Here is a 22,080-nt window from a genome sequence, read left to right on the forward strand (position 1 = left end):
ACATTTTGCTCTTTAAGTATTGCCCAATGGACATTTTATGGAATCGGCTGCCAGTTTGTGTTCCACACATGCCACGGCTATTTCTCTATCACTGTAAGTTAAATACATTTCTGTTATTAACTCATGTTCAACTTTCCATTTCTTACTGCATTCACTGAGCTGCTTTTTCAATACATATAAAAAGAAATTTTACTAAAATAAATACACAATTATGCTCTCTGACATAATTCTCTTAAAAATAGAAAATCATATCTGTTGTATATCTACACAAAGTGCAACTACAAATAAAGATTCATTTTATTGAGGTTAAAATTGTGAAATTCTTCGGTCCTGAAATTCAACTTAAATGGCACCTATATTTAAAAGTATGGTACAAGTAAAAAAACAACAGGACGGCCTGTTATAAAGATGTAAGGGAATAAGTGTTTAAAATATTGTGAAAACAAGTGACCCCGCCACTTAATTTGCTATAAAGCTGAAGAAAGGGATGGGTGCTTTGTTATGTCCCTCAAATTCATGAACAGACTAGATGCTACTGTTGTGTGTTGCACCATGGGGCTTGAAGAATGACACTTCTTTCCAATGTATACATGTCATACTGAGAAATGACCATAAAGACCACTTGACCTGAAGAACAAATAGTAACCTGTAAAAGCATGTTGTGATGCTCTAATAGCTTTATTTGCATTGTTTCTGTTTGTACACAATGCAATCAAAACCTCTCATTTACTGTAGATGAGATAAGAATGCTGCTCTGACCTTTCACAATATCTAAATAAAACTGTTTTAAATGTGTACAGGGCTTTACACATATAAAATGGCTTTTAAAACTGCAGAGTGTGGCTTTAGATTCAATCTCTATAACCTGAGGAGCCTTTCTTTGTGTCATGTGTTTTTCATCAGTGCTTAAACAGATGTTGTTATATCTGTTTAATTCAGCTATATAGTGCTCATTAAGAGGTATGCTTGCAAATGAAGGGAAGCTTTTAAAATGATGCCAAAAAATTAGCTATTTGATGATCACCCAACCTCCGTTTATCTATGATCATCCCTGCTTTCCTTTTATTGCTCATTTTTAACACTATCTAGCATAAAACAATTACTCAAAATGGATAGGTTCTGGACTGGTCACATTTATCAGTTATGACTAATGTGGCTCAATACATTAACCCCCCCACCAACCCCAAACGCCGCCCCCACCCCCCACCACATGTATCCAGTAAATGTTTTTTGCGCTGCGACTATCTGCATCTTCAGGCACATTAATGTTTTGGATTTTAAAATGGTTAATCAATCACCTGGCTGAAGCATTTGTAAGACACGCTACTCTTATTACTGAGATTATTCATATTTTTTGACAGCGCACCACGACACACATATACATCAGTATGTCCAACAGTAATTTAAGTTTAAAATTTCTATAACAATATCCATTGTATTGTTCTACAAATTCATAATGTCACCATAAAATAAAATACACAAATATGGCACAGTACTGTGACGTCATAGACAGTGTTTACTCAATGTGACACATTTTAAAAATAACCTGGTTTGGTTTAGAGCAGTATACGCCTCTACTCCTCTCTGCTACTCCTCTATACACATGTACATACACACACATCCATACACTAAACTCACACAAATGTACATTCACACCTCATGACTAAGAGGATTTATGGTACATTTTGTTTGAATCTGTGCATGTGTGTTTGAGTGAAAGTATGATTAAAACCAGACCATTAAAGAGAAAGGATGTTTGTCTGACTATATCTGTCTTTGTGAGTTGTTTCCAATGGCTGAACAAGTCCTATGGGTCCGTCTCACTGGCAGTCCTGTGTGAATGAACAGTCACACACACATACAGAGAAGAAAATGAGGGGGGAGAAAAGGGCAAAGTTATTTATCCATTTACAAACATAATTTATAATTTAATTTTCAGGAGATTTTTCTGGATGTAAAGAGATTAGATGTAAAATAATCCACTGGCATAAGAAAGGGGAAAGTCAAAATAAGAAATAAGTAAAAAAAAATTTTTTTTGCAAAACTGGACACCTAACAACCATGCAAGACATGGTAGGCCACCAAAATATCACTATCAGACAAAAAGTACTTAAAGCTTTCATCTTTGAGAGATCAAATAACATTCTTGGTTCAGATGTGAAAAAATCCAGAGGTTTCAATTAGAAGACAACCCAAGACTATGTGTACAAGCCATTACTGAAAAAATAAAATAGATAAAATCAAGCACATAAATTCTCTATCGATCAATGATGGCAGTAGAATTGATCATACTCAAGACCTCAGTCACTTAGCACTGTCATAGGATGCCCCAAATCAGTTCATGAAATTTCTAACCTGCTAGATCTGCCCTGGTCAACTGTAAGTGGTATTATTGTAAATTGGAAGCATCTTGGAGCCACAATAGCTCAGCCAAAAAGCAGTAGAATGTGTAAACACAGAGTAAAGTATCCACGGAGCATGCTTCCCTTGTATCCCCTGTTGCATCATTCACTAGTGAGTTCTGCAGTGCTTCCACTACTGTCTCTGAAAGCAACATCATCACAGAAACTGAGCATTGAGTGCTTCACCTGGAGCTTCATAAAACCCCCAAATAATTGACAGGCAAGCAGATAAGCCTTGTCCTGATTAGCAGAATGCTGGCGGTTGTTTTCTTGCATTTAAAGAGCCTGCAGCAGCCACAGGGACCCACTTTTTCTGAGTTTATATTTTTGTCACAGCTGTCGGAACATGAGGTAAATTTCATCAACTATTACTAAAGTCTTCTGAAATTTCTGAGCTCACTGCGGATCTATAAAAGACTAATTAGAGACAGCAACATCAGGAAGACAGTCATGGCAAAGTCTGGCTGACAGAATTAGGACAATTAGGAAAAAGGGAACAGACCTAAGTGAGATGCTAGAAAGAGAATGAGATACACAACATATCACACATCAAAGCAGACGGCTGTGTGCATGTGTGTGTTTTTCCTTGCCTTTTTGTGACCTGATGATCGATTTGTGTCCTTGTGATTGGAGCTAAGAGACTTCCACACAGTAGTTTTAGACATTTCATCAGAGATGTTAATATCAGAGGGGTCAGTCCTAGGGGAGGAGAGGGAAAAACACATAAGGAGAGGAATGGAGAGGAGAAAACACATGAGGAGAGGACAGGACATGAGGAGAGGTGTAAGGATTGGAGAAGGGGTAGTAGGCAGTATGAAATAAAACCACTTTGCATGCTTAAGTAAACCAATTTTTTAGATTAACAATGACAAATTATTCTAGAATGTCTTCCTTTTAGTAAGAAGCATATTTAACAACTGAAATAAATATACATTGTAAAAAATGTTTTATTGGGTAAAATAGGAAAAACAGAAATTAATAATATAGATTACTAACAAAATAATGACAAGGGCATGTAAGCACACTGCAGCTTCTCTTCCCAGCAAATACAGTGCTAAATGGTGTTTTATGTCCAAATTTCTCAAGTTGTTTCTCTCAATCATGCTTCTCTTAAACTCAAGCATGTTGAGATCTACGAATTATTATGAGCCATGATGACTGGACCCGAAACTGCCTGAAGCAGCTGGCCGAGTAAGGGATACCTTGGCAGCATGCATGGAAAGCTGGCTAGTCCCCATTCTAGGCTAATGGCTAGCAGCTAATACCAAGAGACTGCTTTTCCTTCCACTCCCCCTTTAACTCTTTAAGACTCTTCTTACATTCTGATGTCTGCTCCTTTGACAACATGTTGAATTAACTTAACACAGACTTTAACTCCCTACATGGGATCTAAGGGACTTAGCATGTTTTGCGTTGTTTGTACATCACATTATCACATCATTATTATTTTATAGAATATCGGTATATCAGTAATAACAAAATGAATATTTTAGGAAGAATGTAACCCTGTAGATCAGATGAACTACTATTTTGCTGTTTACTAGGTGTAACTATATCATTATTTCTGACTGTGTGTTTTTTTAAAAGAGAGACAGAGAGAAAGCTTGAGGGAGATAACAGAGAGTGTTACCTAGGGTCTGGTGCTTTAGGTGAATGTAGTGATTTGCTGCTCTCCATAGGGATCTCCACTGTGCTCTTGTCATCTCCTCTGTCAGAGTCATCAACTAACATCTCCTGTGACTCTTGCTGCACACAAACAGACACACACACACACGCGTTTCAATGCTCAGACCATCAGCATACACGCCACTCAAAAACCGGTAGTCAAAATCTACTAATTTGCTGTGATTAGAATATCGACACTGAAAGGTACAACATGTTTGCTAGGTGTTTGGTGTGGTGCAACTGGCACCGTACCTCTTCTGCTTTTTTAGTGGCATCGTCTAGTTTCTTCTTTTTACTCTCGGGCATGAGGTCATCAAGATAACTGAGCTCCCGTTTGGTGAAGCAGAAATCCAACAGCTTACGAATGAACACTAGTGCCAGTACCTGGCATCACACAGCACACAATTAGAGCTCAAACAGTCACAGCTAACATCTATTGACTGCACCCAAAATTTCAACAGGCAAAATGTACTCACTTCAAACAGACACTTGTTATCCAGTAATTTCTATAAATTTCTCAGTATCTGCTATGAAGCTTAAGGTATGTATTTAAGACAATCGAGAACAGAAGTCTTGACCCACTGACAGATCCTTAGTGTTTAAGAGGTTAAAAAGTTGTGGGAAGATGCATTGACACAAATGCTATTTGGGGGAGATGTGTGGGAGAAAGTGCACTGAAGTGGCCTACCATCATGGGGAATATGATGGCAGCAGGAGAGGTCTTGATGATCCACAGTAGTACGAGGCAGGTAAGCTGAACAAGAGTGAACAGGTGGACTTTCCTAAGTGGGACATGGCGAAGGTATATAAAATCCGGCTGGTGCTTTGCCGGCATCCCAAACAATTTTAGACGGTCAAAAAACTGAGAGAGAGAAAGAGAGACATATATGTATGGAGAGAGAGAGAGAGAGAGATGGGTGAGTGAATGTTTGTTCATTATGGACTAAGTAATCACTACATACATCAATGAGTGTGTCAGTGAGAGTTTTGAGAGTGAGGGTGTGCTTTTATGAACAGGTCACTCTGCATTTGGGTGAAGGGTGCAGTACCTGAATGCCTTTCAGAGATGAGACACCCATATAGAGGAAGACTCCATATAGAACCGGCATGGGGATGAACTGTGGAAACACAGGAGAGATGAACACTTAAAAAGGAGTTCCAAAGAATTCTGTAATTTGTTAAAAAGTTCAACATAATTCAATTGCTGAGATGTAAATAAAGTCACTGAGAATGTGTGACATTGAGTCAGATTTCTTTACAGTGGTGGTGACAGAACCCAGGGGTCACAATGTCTACAAAAAAAATACAGCCATTGTATGTATTAACCAAAACCACCAAAGAACCTACACATCTTCTGAGTTTTTATATTTAAAGTTAATAATGATAAAATGGGGGTAAATCTTAAAAATGTTTTTGTTTGGGACTGTTTTATCTTACAGCAACCTTCATATACACTATATTGCCAAAAGTATTTGCTTGAGTTCTTAATCCATAGGGTTTAATATGATATCGGCCCACCCTTTGCAGCTATAACAGCTTCAAGTCTTCTGAGAAGGATTAGAAGGTTTAGGAGTGTGTTTATGTGAATTTTTGACCATTCTTCCAGAAGCGCATTTGTGAGGTCAGACACTGATGTTGGACGAGAAGGCCTGAGTCACAGTCTCCGCTCTAATTCATCTCAAAGTTGTTCTACTGAGTTGAGGTGAGGAGTCTGTGCAGGCCAGTCAAGTTCTTCCACATCAAACTTGCTCATCCATGTCTTTATGGACCTCGCTTTGTGCATTGGTGCGCAGACATGTTGGAACATGAAGGGGCCATCCCCACACTGTTCCCGCAAAGTTGGGGCCAAATCTCTTGGTCTGCTGAAGAATTAAGAGTTCCTTTTACTGGAACTAAGAGGTCGAGCACAACTCCTGAAAAACAACCCCACACCATAATCCCCCTCCACCAAACTTTACACTTGGCACAATGCAGTCAGACAATTACCGTTCTCCTGGCAACCACTAAACCCTGACCCGTCCATCGCATTGCCAGCGTGATTCATCACTGCAGAGAACATGTCTCCACTGCTCTAGAATCCAGTGGCGGCGCTTTACACCACTGCATTCAACGCTTTGCATTGCGCTTGGTGAAGTAAGGCTTGGATGCAGCTGATCAGCCATGGAAACCCATTCCATGAAGCTCTCTACGCTGCCACATGAAGTTTGGATATCTGTAGCGATTGACTCTGCAGAAAGTTGGCGACCTCTGCACACTATACGCCTCAGCATCTGCTGACCCTGCTCTGCCATTTTAAGTAGCCTACCACTTTCTGGCTGAGTTGCTGTCGTTCCCAATCGCTTCACTTTGTTATAATACCACTGACAGTTGACTGTGGAATATTTAGTAGCGAGGAAATTTCACAACTGGACTTGTTGCACAGGTGTCCTATCATGGTACCATGGTGGAATTCACTGAGCTCCTGAGAGCGACCCATTCTTTCTCAAATGTTTGTAGAAGCAGTCTGCATGCCTAGGTGCTTGGTTTTATACACCTGTGGCCTTGGAAGTTATTGGAACACCTGAATTCAATGATGTGGATTGGTGAGTGAATACTTTTGGAAATACATTGCATCTCTCCACCATGATTGACTCAAAAATGACATTTTAGGTCAAAAGCTTCTCTCAAAACTATAATAAAACAATGTCTCAGACATTGGAGAGCATATTCATAACCATTCCATGCAATACCCATCTGTGAGGGAGCTTTTAAGACATGAAACTTTTCAGACATTGGGTTCCAACCAACACTGTGAACAATTCTGAATCTGTAAGCTTCTCAGGAATGCAGCATTTCACATCAACCCACTCTGGCTGATTTTGCTCTATTTAATTATGCAGAAATGTTAAAGAATTAGTGGAATTCCTTTTCCAGTTGTTTCATCATAAGTGACTTATTGAGAAGTAAACCAGGTCATGTAGGGTGCCCCTGAAGAAAAACATTCTAGTTAGAGAAATCTACTGCACATTGATTCCTTTACAGTGACAGGAATCAGGGCACAGCATTTACAACACAAAGCCAAAAGTTCTGTCCATTTGTAAGCAACTAGTAGGGCTGGGCGAAATGGCCAAAAATTCTATTGTGATAAAAATGTTCATATTACTCTGTATAAATACAATAAATGTCAAATTGTTATTTCTTTCAAGTTTGAAGGCTAATTGCTCCTGAGTGGTTGATTGTCATTTGTAACTTCTATGCATATGTCTTATGGTCAGAACATGACAAACATTTGCTAAACACAGTGGAACATTTCACAAAACTGTCATGGGAGAGTGGGAGAAAGTTTTTGGAATATTCATAATTTAAGTAAGAAAACAAATCATTTTTAGCTGTCTGGTGACGAATACTAGGCTGTCTGGTTATAAGTTTTAAACTCAACAATGTCAGCTTAGTATGAACAGCAAACATTAGCTGGCTCGGTAGGTCAATAATTAATCACACTGCCTTACTGCCATCACTCCTATTACATCCATGTCACATGTATCACAGTACTCAAACACCAGTTAGAAGACATCTGGATTTTTCTATTCTATCGTAGTAGTTTGAGAGGTGGACCGCAATACATCTGACGCTTGCTGTGTAAAAGCATTAACTGCAGTGTGATTCTTTAACTCTAGACAAATAACACCCCCTTTTAGGTACGTTTAAACCGAAACCACACAAACAGAATTTTCAGTTTACTTTCGTTTAGATCTGTGCTGTAACTTGCATGAACCCACGTCTTTGTTTCATTTTTGTTGCTTGGGAATGCACTTGAGTGCTGTAACACTGCACTGTAGTTGTGTGGAGCAGACCTGATTTAATGCTGCTAAAATTTGTTTGGATGTTAGGAAAGAGGTGAGTTCATAGTAGGACAGTACAGTTATGTCACTCACACTTGGTCACAGGAGAACAGATTACAGATTAGTCCACTCAAAATGAGAACACGATACTCATCGCCGCCTCCCTCTCTTATCATGTCGAAAAACTTGGAAGTTCGCCCTCTTATTGTGACAGCAGAGTAGTATGGCTTTCCTTGCAATAGAAAATGCCACCAGGGGAGGCGCTCAACATAGAAGTGTGAGAATGCTCTATTATATTGAACATTTATTGAACATTTCTTATATTCATATCGAGGAAAGTTATATTGCAATATTGTTATCGTTTAATCATCCATCCCTAGCAACTAGAGAAGCTGCACAATGGCATGCATGTACCTTTTTGCTCTTAATTAAAAATTCCTGTACTGATTTTATGAAAAAACACACAGTCTGATTACCTGTAAAGCACCAGTCATTAACACTGAGCAGCCCATGAGCAAAAAGATTAACAGGCCTGTTAGCCTCTGCTCTCTTATGCCCAGGAAACGAGGCTGTTCTCCGGGAGCGGCGCTCTCTGACTCCAGTTTCAGACTGTTCACGTGCGAGATGGACAGCACAGTTGCTGCCACAAACCACGGCAAGCCCATTACAGAACACACAGCCAGCATCACCCCCACCATCAGCAGGTCTAAGTGGTACCCACAGCCTTTCTACAGACACAAAGGGAGACACTTTGAATTAAAGCTCTGACAAAAGAGCTCTAACAATGGCAATTCTATTTTTCATAAACTGGCTTTGAAACCATTTGCACTTTTTTAACACTTTGAAACACATGCACTGTGTCTCACCAGCAGTTTGTGCTCTTTGCGGTTGATGATGACAGCGGTGATCTGCTGGTCCATGAAGATGAGTATGGTACAGAGTAGGGCCGGTATTGCTGCTGCCAGCACTGTCCACCATGGGTTCCGGCCAATTGGGTTAATCACCCAGCCACGGTCATCCCGTGTTGGCTACCAAAAATCACCAGGAACACACTTATAAAACTTGATTCAAAGTTTTCCATACATATATATGTATACTTATATGTTATATTTAAGACAGTGTTGAAGTGTGTCTAAGTTATGAGAGTGTGTATATGTGTGTTTATACCTTGAACTTGCTGGGAACTTGTAGTTTTTGGGATGGAACTCCAATGGCATAGTCAATCAGTACCATGAAAACGATAGTGAGGAAGACAGCAAAATCGCTGATCATAGATCGCACCTTCATATACACACATACACATAAAGAGAGAAATCTATTTAAAGTATATATTCTGTATCAGTCTTTGTTTCGTATTAGGGCTGAATTGTATATGCTTTGTTAATTGTTATCACAATGTAAGTGTTTGTTATGCAAATTTCACAGAGTGCTGCAAATGTGCTTCTAACTGATCGCAATTTTTTTTGATGAAATATAGGAATTCTGAGCTATGTTCTGCATGAGGGTTCTTAGAGGGTTAACTTAACTTTAACTTTTTTAAGCAAAATGTCTTATTCTACTGGAAAATAATTTAGCTTATTTCAAGAAATAATGTTCCGAAGAGAATTTCACTGGAGAAAAGTCTACAAATAAGTTTTATATCTTTTTATATCTTTTATATCTTATAATATTCTTACAACCATCTCAAAATAGGAAACTTTGGATTTATTGACTAGGTTTAAGATGATTTCACTTGCCAAAATATGTCACATCAAATCATGTCAATTTTCTATATGTATAGCAGTCACCAGTCATATAGGGGTCATGTTTTGTCTATATCATATAACATCATGTGTAAATGTCCAAGGACAATTGTGAATGCATATTTTAATGCATAGTTACTATTTATTTGCTAAATATACCACATTGTTTAAAAATAAAGCATAAAATGTGGCCAGTGCAAAAGTTCTGGCATATTTTATGTTAAATCTTATTCAACTCAAGTAAATAGAAACTGTGCATTTAGCAGAAAATGCCATATTTCAGTTTGTTCCCTGTAAGGATTATGTTAACCTATTTTCATTTACAAAATCTGATCGGGATTGTCCAGATTTTTGCATACGACTTACCCGTGTTGGAAAATATCTGCTGGTCTTGAATTGTTTGAGGAATGTGGACAGAAAGAAGGTGGAAAAAAACAAAATAGATGACCAGAAGAGGACATCAGGTGTGTAGGGGCCATGATGACCGCAGGCTGTCCCAACAAAGTGCCCATGGAAATCTAAACACTCCTACACACACACAGACACACAGAGACACACTGTGGCTGAGGGTATTGGCAATAGAGGTGCTGAGGGAGCAGTAAGAGGAGGATTAGCTCTAAACGTGCTCCCTATGAAGAGCTGAGAGAGAGGCGACTGCACTGCAGTTAGCACACGGTGGCCGACGATTTGAACATGAACACTGCTCTATGATGTAAGAGTCCATGTAACGATGTCCATCTCCAAATACTGGCTATTATCATGTTATGTTACATTGAAGAAAACATCTGCCTTTACTGTATAGTTAACTTCTTAGTCAAGAAGGTCTAGTGGAAGTTGTTGCTACTTTGTTTCTGTGGCTGTAGGATGTTCTCTCAGCGTGACATCTGAGTACAGTTTGATGGAGTGTGAGACGTGTTGTTACCTTCACAGTGAGGTTGCTCCAGGGCACTGCTGAGGCTGTGATGTTTCTCTCACTCCACATAATCAGAGTCTTATTACTGGGGTTGTCAGGCTCTACACACTTACAGCTGAGAACAGGCAGACAAGAGAACAGACACAGGCCTATTATGTTTCTAAAGATGGGTATTGTTTACACATCCTTATTTGAGAACAGTCTAGATGTACTATGTGGAGAAAAGTATTTGGACACCTACACAATACACTCACAGAAGCTTTTATAACATCCCATCCTAAATCCATAAGCAATAAAATGACCCCCCACCTTTGCAACAATAACAGCTTTCACTTTTCTGTGAAGCTTTCTATAAGATGTTGGACGGTGTCTGTGGGAATTTTTGCTCATTCATCCAGAAGAGCATTTGTACCTCACAAATGCTCTTCTTGATGAATGAGTTAAAATTAAAATTCCCTGATGTTGGATGTGAGAGTAGGGCTTGCAATCCCTGTTCTAGTTCATCCCAAAGGTGTTTGATGGGTTGAAGTCAAGGCTCTGGGTGGACCAGTCAAGTTCTTCCACACCGAACTCACCCAGTTATGCCTTTATGGACCTTGCTTTGAGTACAGTCATGCAGGAACAGAAAAGGGCCTTCCCCAAACTGTTCCCCTAAAGTTGGAAACTCAGAATTGTCCAAAATGTCTTGGTTACGAATTCTATTCACTGGAATTAAGGGGCCTAGGCTAACCCCTGAAAAACAACCCTATATCATTATACCTTTATTATATTATTATTATTATTATTATTATTATTATTATTCCTTCACCAAACTTTACAGCTCCTAGGTGCTTCTTGGGGGCAGTCATGGGCTGCAGGTTATGGAACCAGCCTCATGACTGGAAGGTCGCCGGTTTGATCCCCAGAGCTGACAGCACATGAATGAGGTGTCCTTGAGCAAGATACCTAACTTCTGACTTCTCCCCGGGTGCTGCGGATTGGGCTGCCCACCACTCCGGGCAAGTGTGCTCACTGCCCCTTAGTGTGTGTGTGCTCACTAGAGTGTATGTGGTGTTTCACTTCACGGATGGGTTAAATGCGGAGGTGATATTTCCCCATTGTGGGGCTAATAAGGGTCTCTTAATTAAAGAAGATATGTTGTTTTCTTATGACAGGAATGCAGCATTTATTGGGTAAGATGTAAGTGTGTGTGTATGTGTGTGTGCTCACTATGTCAGAGTAAGTTTGTCCAGGTCACTGTGCTTGTTGATGGGGTAGAGTTCTCCCAGATGCACAAGTTTCTCCAGGGCCTCATAAATGAAGATGAGACAGATGAGGGCAGCAAAGGCTTCCTCAGTGAAGCGGGTGATGTAACAGACCAGAGAACTGGCATCTGTGGCAACCAGAATCAAACACAGGAAGGCTGTCCAGAGGCCGATACAGGTGCGGAGAGACAGGTAAGACAAGTCATAATCTCTATAGAGAGAAACATGAAACAAAGAAGAAGAAACAGAAGCAGGATTTCCATTATAAGAAACTATTTATTACACTATCCACACAGCCTGTTTCCTCTGCAATCAAGAGTTAGTCTCCCTCCTCCCCTCTACTCTTCTGGGAACGTTTTACTCTAGATATTGGAACATTTCTTTGAGGAAGTCAGGTCAGGTACGGATGTTGCATAATTTAATTCCATAAACTCTTTATTTATAAGGGGAGCTTAATACCACTCTAGCTAAAGATGAGTGGTTGCTCCAGCTTTTCCTGTTCTATTGACATTTTACAAGCTCTGTATGCACAACTGAATGCCTGTGGCAGAACTGGGTTATCTTAAAGTCATAGAATAAAAAAAACAAAAAAAAACAGATTGAGTGTCTAGATACATATTGCATATCTTTAATCTTGATGGCATTTTGATCTGAAGGCTAAGAGCTTAATTTGTTTCTAAGACATTTATAAACAACAAAAGTTGGCGCCTATTGAGTATGCAAAGCAGCAGAAGAATATAGGATGGTTACTACGAAAAATCCACACCATGAAATATGTTTGATCTGTTTATGCAAAATATAACGGGGGGTTTTGGTGTACTCAAAAAACAAGAAGCAGGTGCGGGGTAAAATGCTTCCCTGAGTAACAAAAATGGTTCAAAAACTCAAAAAAGGAGACATGAAAGCTCAAAAAGGTAAACAGGACAACAGGCTCAAAATAGAGCAAAATTTGGGCACAAGCTCAAAATGCATTTTAGTGTTTTGTTATTTGTTGCTTGTGGTTGTGATTTGCAGATGTTCTACTTACTTGCAGAACTTAAAAAGGATTTTTTCAAATACTAGAACAGGTCCAGTACTGCCCAGAATAGTGAGAGGCTGCCCAGCAAAGAGTGAGTATGCCACTCCAGTCATCGAGGCACCGAACAATGACTCAATAGCACTCTAACAGACAAAGACAGAAAGTGAAGCATCCTTGATAAACCAATATTACTGCTAATAGGGCTCAGTTACAACATAATTACAGTCTGTGTAAGACTGAAGCGTCTGTGCATGTTTGTGTGTGTGTTCTTACAATGCGTCCCTCAGTGGCTTCTCCTAGGAGTCCTCCAAATGTAATGACAGGAGACATGCAGGCACAGTAGAGGAAGAGGAAAGACGCCACACACTGCAGACTCAGTCCATCTTTAAAATCACTCAGATAAAATGGAGCTTTCCGTTTCACATCCAGAATCAGACCTCCAAACAACCTATACAGATAGAAAGAATAGTGAGTGATTCATGCAGTATGGATAAATATCTTTAACTTTTTTTGGAATTTAAATTTTGCAGATATTATCCACATGCCAAACATCCACATGAGCGCACATGAACACATACACACCTCCCGGTTCTTTGTAGTTCTGGTCCATGGTGTTCCCCATGTATGTCCACCTCTACTGGAACAACTGTCCCATTTGGCACACCAGGCATCTTCCTTTTCTCCTGCACCAATAACAAACACCAGCAAATTAGCTTCAACAAATCAGATGGACCAGCCATATGTATCCTATATCGCCAAAAGAGTGGACACCTGACCATCACAGCTATATGGACTTCTTTGACATCTCATTTTAATACCATGGGCATTTATATGAGGTTGGCAGCCATAACAGCCTCAACTCTTTTGGAGGATTGTGCCCATTCAGTCATTTGTGAGGTCAGGCACTGATGTTAGATGAGAAGCCCTGACTCAAAATTAACATTCCAGTTCATTAAGGATGAAGTTAGAGCTCTGTGCAGGCCACAGGACTTCCTCCATGCCAAACTCTTTATGGACCTTGCTTGTGCACAAAGACACAGTCATGCTGGAACAAGAAAGGGCCTTACCCAAACTGTTGCCACAAAGTTGAAAACATATAATTGTCTAAACACTAAAACTACCCTTCGCTGGACCTAAGGGGCTGAAAACCCTGAAAAAAAGCCCCAGACTATTATCTCTCCTGCACATTCTTTACTGTTGGCACCATGCATTCCAGTAAGTAGCGTTCTCCTGGCACCTGTAAAACCCAGGTTCGTCCATCAGACTGTCAGACAGCGAAGTGATTGATTCAGCACTCCAGATTTCCACTGCTCCAGAGTCTAGCAGAGGCATGCTTTACAACACTTCAGTAGACGCTTGGCATCACATAGTGATCTTCTGTTTGAATGCAGCTGCTCAGCCATGGAAATCCATGTCACACCTCTCCAGGTACACAGTTCTTGCGCTTATGCTTGTAATTTTGCAGTGAGTGATGCAAGAGAATAGGTGATGTTTGCATTCTATGCTTCAGCACTCAGTGCACCCCCCCCCCCCCCCCCCCCCCGTGAATTTGAATGGTCTACCGTAGTTGCTTTTAGATGCTTCCATTTCACAATAATAGCACAGTTCACAGGGGCAGATCTAGTAGGGCAGAAATTTCACAAACTGACTTGTGACAAAGGTGGCATCCTATGCCAGTGACACATTTAAAGTGACTGAGCTCTTCACTATGATCCATCTGCTTCCAGTGTTTGTCTACGGAGATTGCATGGCTATGTGCTTGATTTCATATATTTGTTAGAAATGGGTGTGGTTAAAACATTAACCTCAATTATTAGGAGGGGTGTCCACATACTTTTCTCTACACATTGTACATATAATTACAATACATTTACAGTCATTTTGTCTGAACAAAACTTTATATTAAGGAAGTAATTGCATGAAGTTTCAGGTGGATGAATAGCTGAGGTTATAATGAACTTTCAAGATAACTACAGGTAAACTTGGTTGTATTTGAAAATGCTAAAATGCTATTTTAGAGAGACTGGACTTTTGTAGGTTGCTTCATTTGTGTACATACCTGTGAGGGTACACTCTTGGGTGGCTCAATGCGAATGGAGGGGTCCCACTCTCCTGGTGGTAAAACTGTCACCTGATCCAAAAACTCATCAATACCAGCCAACAGGTCACTCCTGTTCTTTGCCTTATATGCTACATCATGAAAGATCTAACCAAGAAAGAGCAAAAGATCAATAAATCCCAAAATGCACACACATCACAGCTAATGTACCATCAGCTTTTGCTGTACCTCGTCAGTCATAATAGTAGCCATGGAGCGGCCAATCTCATGATACTGCTGAGCTTTTCCATCCGGGCCAAGCAGAATGAACATAAACCTACAAAGAAAGTTTTGATCAGCCAAGAACAGTTTTGATATTGAAGTACCAGCAGAATATTTTATATAATATCATAAATGTGTTTATAACTATATATATTATAGTTGCTAGTATTACAGTACTATATGGGAATACACTGAGTGGTACACTATACTCATCCTACTTATTATATACATTTCCCAATGATGAGTTTTAGGTCTGAACAGTATGACCTAAATAAAAGTCACATATTCTGGCTTAATATGCAACATTATTAAGACATAACATAAGTAAATAAAATGCTTCATGTGGTGAAAAGTCATTTAACTGTATTTATTTAACCCTAAATACTTTAAATGAAACAATGCAAAGCAATATTTTTAGTTTAAATTAAAAATGCAATATTTTACATCTATGCACACCTCAAAAACACTTGAAATCAAGTTCTGTCCTGTTCCACTTTTTACAGTGTATGAACAACAATAAGGATTTTTCAAGTATAATTTCAACACTGAATATAGTTAACTAGTTTGCCAGCTCTACTAACTAGTACATTAGATTAGGCTATTTTATCACCATACATTCATACACACACATACACATGCTTGGCGTACCTGGTTGGTATTGGTACTTCAGTGAGTCCGGTCAGCAGCACAGCTGGAGACAGGCGAACAAATGCCACAATGGGTCTCTCCAGAAAGTCCAGTTCACCCACCAACACATTGGAAGCTTCAGCTCCAGTCGGGATTTTCTTCATGAAGTGTGTATCCACCTGAAGAGACAGAAAGGCCTGTGAGGCACTCCGGCTAAACCTGAGCTATGACACTGAGTGAATGTGTGAAAATAAAACAGAACTGAAAATCCCAAATTAAACAGAACAGCTACAAATTCTGCTTAATATTTCCACAGTATTCCTGCATGTTTTAATAAGTGGATTTGTACATCAATATGTGCTTTTGCAGGTAGTCCTGAACAATAAAATTAATTCTAATAATAATTATTAGGTTTGAACTTCAAATAAACCATTCACTTATAACAGCAGTCAGTTAGGAGAATTTACTAGATTAATGTTTTCAGTATTAAATATATAGGGAGTAAAAAATGGCCCTTAGACCTGCAGTTGGTTGAGTTTTCTAAACATTTTTGCTACTCTTTCCCATAAATTAGTTAATTATACAATTTCTTAATGCTTTTGTGTTTTATTTGATCTGTAAAACAAACTAAGCTAAAACTTTTGAAACTTTTATTCAGTAGTGTCACAAATCACATTTTTTAACACATGAATAAGAAGGTTCTTCTAACTTCCTGTCTTTAATCAAATTACTTCTTTTCAGGGTAAAATTTTAGCATCGGGAATTGCATATATGATTGTAAGAGATGTAAAAATAAATTGTAATAAAATTTTTAATCATCTAATCTGTTCCAACCACAAGGTCTTCAGCTAACTGGTCTGCGTTAGGCGGATGTTCAGGTCTTTAACCTGATTGTCACTGTGTTGTTGTGACTGCTATCCCAGGACACTCTCTGGATCCCTTCAACACACAGGCTCATTTACCTCTTCCAGCTCACATATCACACAAACAAGCTGCAGTACCATGACCTCTAACCTCTAACTAAAATGTGTTTGTGTGAATGTGACCTACATGTTGTAATGGTAATCAATAGTGTTACCACATGCAGCGAGTGTATCCAGATGCACAATTCTCTTGAGCTCTCTGCCTCTGTCCATTGTTTACTCATCATTTTCTCTATCAGTCCTTCATTTAGTTCTGTTTATATCCCTGCCGTTTCAGTTCCCTAGCAATGGATTTAGGGCATTGTTTATTGCGAGTGAACAATCATTTATGATGGTGCATTTTTCTTTGTCTTGGCATGTCTGTTTCAGTTACCTTGGAGAGGATTTAAGTCACCATCATCATCCTCAACCTTCACCACTGTAGCTCCTAGCAACCTGCACTTGGCCAATCAGAAAGCAAGCTTACACAGACTTAAGGTAATGAGCATTCTGCACAGCCGACACACTTTGCATATTGGCCGGCAGTGCTCCTCTCTCTCTCTCTCTCTCTCTCTCTCTCTCTCACTCTCTCTATCTTACTCACTCTCATTCACACAGAAGGTACGTTTTTGTACCTTACTGAGATCGACTTGACCATTATCCTGCCCTGCCGCGTTTTTCACTTCTACATTTGAAGGAGGAGGCTGAGGAGAAGTAGCAGGCCCTGACAGAGATGTAGAATGAGAGAAAGAGAGAAGAAGAAGAAGAAGAAGAGAGAGAGAGAGAGAGAGAGAGAGAGAGTGTCAATCTGAGGTCTACATAAATCTATATCCATGTGCATTTGTAACTTTGTGAAAGTCTCACCACTTTTGTCCATGCAGTGTGGTTCACTCTGTTTCCTGCCAGAGTCTGTGAGGGATTTGACCATGGGTAGCAGGTTGGACCTTCTCTTATCACTTTGGTGGTGATGCCTCTTCAATAGTGCTTCTCGAACCTTCACTCTCACACTGTCGTCCAGCTCATGAGCTGCTTCCTGGTGGTCCAGCACCATATCTACATACACACACAAAATAAGTAAACTAAAGTTTGGGGGGAGACCAATGACTGAAGCCTGCCTTCCTTTTGACAAAATATCCTATAAATATCCTCTTCAACCATAAGTTGAAGAGTCATAGCTGTGAGTTATCTACCTAGAATAAAGCCCTAGTGAACATCAGACATTTTAATTTGAGGTTAAAACAAAAAAATACGACGTTCCAAAATAAAAATTCCTCCAGGAACTGCCATGAAAGACTGAAATCAGTCAAACCTAATTCAAACCATTTTCAGTTTGTGTGATAAGAACAAACTGGGCTAGACTCCAGGACCACCAGTTCACTACACTTGCCTTAAACTCTAAGGAGTTGTATATGGACCCACATTTCAATTCCTCATTCTATTAACCTTATCAGTTACTAAATAATTTATAGCAGTTACAGGATAATCCACCTTAAGATTAATATATAATAACAACCCTGCAGTTTAAAGGCTTAATGACTATTTAGGCATATTTATTGCTGTGACTACTGCAGCTCCTACCACAGTTCCCCCCAGCTGTCCCTTAGGAGCTGAGGCAGCAAATCTGTCCTCCTTCCTTCTCTCCATCCCTACTTACCTCCCTCCTTTGAAATATAATCAATCTCCCTTGCTCTCTCTCTCTCTCTCTCTCCCTTTTGCTCTAAACGAATCTTGTATCGAACTCAAACTGAGATTAGTTTGTATCACTTATTCATTTCTCATTTGTTCTAATTTTTGCCTTTACCTTACTTGCTCTCTCTCCCTTTCTTAATGATGTGTCTGACAGTCATGCTGTGAGTCCATTTGTGTGTGTTCCCTGTGTGTCTGTTGGCTGTGTAGGAGGGTGTGTGCGAAGTGAGGTTGTTGATATTCTGTCCAGCCACGAGGCCCACACACACCTGCCTTTCTCAGTTCCTGAGCCTTAATCTGAACACAGCTCTCTTTACAATTGCATTCATTCTGTTTTCTAAGACTGCTCAGTGATAAAACCGGCAACCAATCTGTGTGCAGATGATTTTGCAGAGGCCTTTAGTAATGACGAAATAGAATTAGAAATTCAAATGCTCTGCAAATTCAATTAAAACAGGCACATTAAAATGTAAAAAAAACGTACATTCAAATATTAAAGGGCCCATATTGTGGAAAACTGAAATTTTATCAATTTAGTATAATAAAAGTGTTTCGTGTAGTACAGGGATTCCCCCATCCCTGTCCCGATGACCCTCTGCTCTGCACATTTTTGCAGTTTCTGTACACTACACACTTGAACACGCCATCATGGAGCTTGTTAATTAGTTAATGAGTTGGATCAGTTGAGTCTCAAAAAGACAAAGCACAAAAATGAGCATAGTGCTGAGTCATCAGGACTGGGATTGTGAATCCCTGATGTAGCACGTATTAAACATTATTAACGTTTCAAAATGTCCTGCTCACTCCCTGGTCCACACGTCTGGTTTTTTAAAGGTAAACTGCAAAAACAGCTCATTTTGAAAACTGTGTTTGTGATGTCATACATTACTGGACAATTTTTTTTCACCCTGTATCTTTCAGCTCAAAAACAGGTAGTGAACTGATGCAATTCAGTTTTACATGCTAGGTATCTGGTTGTGGCACATAAAACCACATATATTGTAAGTGGACTTCAACTTATCAGCTTATATCAGGTGTGTCTAATCTTATCTGCAAATGCAGAAATTTTCATTTCAACAAAGCAAGAGGACATCTGATCATTCGTTTAAAAACAGAGACCAACTGATTAAACAAGTGGAATCAGGTGTTCTCCTACATGTTTGGAAAGAAAACATAAAGCCCACCAAACCTGTGCAGATAAAATGATGATTAGTTTATATTATCCCATATTATTTTATTGGTACTTATTGTTTTTTTATTTAACAACAGCATATAGCCACTTTTAACCAATGTTATAGATTTGTCTATTCAATATTACTTAATAGATTGTAGCAGTTTTTAAGCATGCAGTTTACACAATGCTGAATGGGGGCAATACATTTCCATTACATGTTAGATACATAACCCTCACTGGTCAAGAGCAAAAAAAAACTAAATAAGCAAATTTATTTTTGTAATATCACCTTTGCAAGTTCCTTAGCTGCTTAAGGTGTAACATATGACCTATGACATTTACCATTTGATCCCTGACTGACCTGCTATCTCCTCAATGCAGTCCGCTCTCATGTCCAACAGGACAGTCCCATTAATGATGCAGCTGCGCAGCTCAAACAGGCTGTGCAGAGAGAGAGTAGCGACATAGGGTTTACTCCACCTTTCCCCTCCATCCTCCACATCCTCCTCAAACTTCAACCACCTGAAACACATGCACACGCACACACGCACAAACACACACACACACACACACAATATTAAGTCTTATTATGTATGATAATGTGACATGCATGAAGACTTTTATGTATGACTGCACATTCAGAACACACAGTCTGTTCATGTTGAAGTGATAAGCCGTGTTGCAACTGCATACTATCTTAGCTTGATATAGTTACTGGAACAGAAGTTGTGGAGAAATTATTTATGGTTGTGCTTTTTCAGGGTGTCAGGAAAAGCTGTATTACTGTAGCCTTTCAATAGACATCCAGACTTTAATTATGTAGCTTTTTAGAGAAAATGCTATTTAGTTATGTTAAAAAATTCCCTCCAAAATACAAGAGTGATATCAGCAAAGCTCATTACAAGCTTCTAAAAATCTTGATATGTTAGAGGATGGGACACACCTGGCAGTCTCCTTCCACTCTGCGTCTTTGCCATCTTTAACACAGATCTCATCGAGCTCGGTGAAGAGGTCATGAGCCACATGCTCCTCATCCTCCTCAGTGCCCAGAATAAACTGCACCCTCTGGGATGGCGTGTCTGTGTGTGTGTGTGTGTGTGTGTGTGTGAGTGAGTGAGAGAGAGAGAGAGAGCGTGAGAGGGAGAGAAAGAGCCGACACAGAGACAGAGAGGATTGCTGAGATCAATAACTTTGAGGAAATACAGTGATCATCATTCAGGTTATATAATTAAATGAGAGTAAACAAAGAAGTCTGAGGAATCTGTAGTTTATTTCGGTTACATGTCTACGACTAAAATAGCTCAGTATATACACAGCACATACTCAGTGTTTAAAAAGCTTTCACTCATTATTTTCCTTTCCTACTGTGTGATGTGAAGATCAGTGTCAGTTGGTACTTTCTCTGTGCAGAGAGTATATAACGCAAAGAAAAACAATACCGGCTAAACAAATTCTGTCAAAGATAGACTGGCTTTACATGGTGGAACTTTAATGAAACTTTCACACAACTTTAGTTGCTTGAAACCTGCATGAAACTAAATCACACTGCATAATGTAAAATGTCCTGCAACTCAATTGAAACTCAGCTACAACAGCTGCAAGCGCCTCAACTTCATGAAACAAGGTTCATGAAACAGCCAATTAAAAAATGCCCACAGGGCATCATGCAATCACAATGACTGATACACTTGCATACCACCAGTTTCACTGCATCGGTGAACAGTAAACCAAAATATTATTTACTGGTTGGTTGAAAAAGAGATCACAAGGTTGCTAGTTTTTTCATTTCCTGAGCCATGGCAACAAATTGGAGTTTTGAGTTTCTTGAAGTAAAAAATGGGCTATGGCTCAAAATAATGGACTGTACGCTTCCGTTTTTAGTTCATAACATTGTTCCAAAAAAAACCTGTGTGCAGAAAAGAACATTTGAAAATACAGTGGTGTGAAATAGTGTTTGCCCCCTTCCTGATTTCTTATTCTTTTGCATGTTTGTCACACCTAAATGTTTCAGATCACCAAACAAATTTAAATATTAGACAATGATAACAAAGGTAAACACAAAATGCAGTTCATAAATGAATATCTTTATTATTAAGGGAAATATAAAAAGAAACCCAAATCTACAGGGCCCTGTGTGAAAAAGTGATTGCCCCATAAACCTAATAAATGGTTGGATCTCCCTTAGCAGCAACAACTGCATTCAAGTGTTTGTGATAACTGGCAATGAGTCTTTTACAGCACTGTGGAGGAATTTTGGCCCACTCATCTTTGCAGAATTGTTGTAGTTCAGCCACACTCGAGGGTTTCCGAGCATGAACCACCTTTTTAAGATCATGCCACAGCATCTCAATCTCAAAAGAGCCCTGTAGGTTTGGATTTCTATTTCCCTTAATAATAAAGACCTTCATTAATAAACTGCATTTTGTGTTTACTTGTGTTATCTTTGTCTAATATTTAAATTTGTTTGGTGATCTGAAACATTTAAGCGTGACAAATATGCAAAAGAATAAGAAATCAGGAAGGGGGCAAACACTTTTTCACACCACTGTATGTGCTAAGGGAAATC

At 39.3% G+C, this 22,080-nt stretch overlaps 1 protein-coding gene across 1 annotated transcript in view; it reads right to left on the reverse strand.

Moving 5' to 3' along the window:
- Window positions 1-1,206: 1,206 nt before the first annotated feature.
- slc4a8 (solute carrier family 4 member 8) overlaps window positions 1,207-22,080 on the reverse strand; it is a 37,674-nt gene continuing 16,800 nt past the window's right edge. The window contains exons 4-25 of the mRNA XM_017719686.2: window positions 20,458-20,593; window positions 19,876-20,036; window positions 17,519-17,707; window positions 17,290-17,378; window positions 15,774-15,931; window positions 15,093-15,180; window positions 14,865-15,011; window positions 13,388-13,488; window positions 13,079-13,253; window positions 12,815-12,948; window positions 11,753-11,998; window positions 10,553-10,658; window positions 9,997-10,158; window positions 9,056-9,169; window positions 8,755-8,916; window positions 8,365-8,616; window positions 5,117-5,185; window positions 4,756-4,929; window positions 4,320-4,451; window positions 4,033-4,148; window positions 2,993-3,101; window positions 1,207-1,832 (exon numbers count right to left, since the gene is read on the reverse strand). Coding sequence (XP_017575175.1) covers window positions 1,821-1,832; window positions 2,993-3,101; window positions 4,033-4,148; window positions 4,320-4,451; window positions 4,756-4,929; window positions 5,117-5,185; window positions 8,365-8,616; window positions 8,755-8,916; window positions 9,056-9,169; window positions 9,997-10,158; window positions 10,553-10,658; window positions 11,753-11,998; window positions 12,815-12,948; window positions 13,079-13,253; window positions 13,388-13,488; window positions 14,865-15,011; window positions 15,093-15,180; window positions 15,774-15,931; window positions 17,290-17,378; window positions 17,519-17,707; window positions 19,876-20,036; window positions 20,458-20,593 — 3,032 coding nt within the window. The 3' untranslated portion in view covers window positions 1,207-1,820. The remainder of the gene's footprint in view (window positions 1,833-2,992; window positions 3,102-4,032; window positions 4,149-4,319; window positions 4,452-4,755; window positions 4,930-5,116; window positions 5,186-8,364; window positions 8,617-8,754; window positions 8,917-9,055; window positions 9,170-9,996; window positions 10,159-10,552; window positions 10,659-11,752; window positions 11,999-12,814; window positions 12,949-13,078; window positions 13,254-13,387; window positions 13,489-14,864; window positions 15,012-15,092; window positions 15,181-15,773; window positions 15,932-17,289; window positions 17,379-17,518; window positions 17,708-19,875; window positions 20,037-20,457; window positions 20,594-22,080) is intronic.

This window comes from Pygocentrus nattereri, chromosome 26, assembly GCF_015220715.1.
Source record: "Pygocentrus nattereri isolate fPygNat1 chromosome 26, fPygNat1.pri, whole genome shotgun sequence".
Taxonomy (NCBI): Eukaryota; Metazoa; Chordata; class Actinopteri; order Characiformes; family Serrasalmidae; genus Pygocentrus; species Pygocentrus nattereri.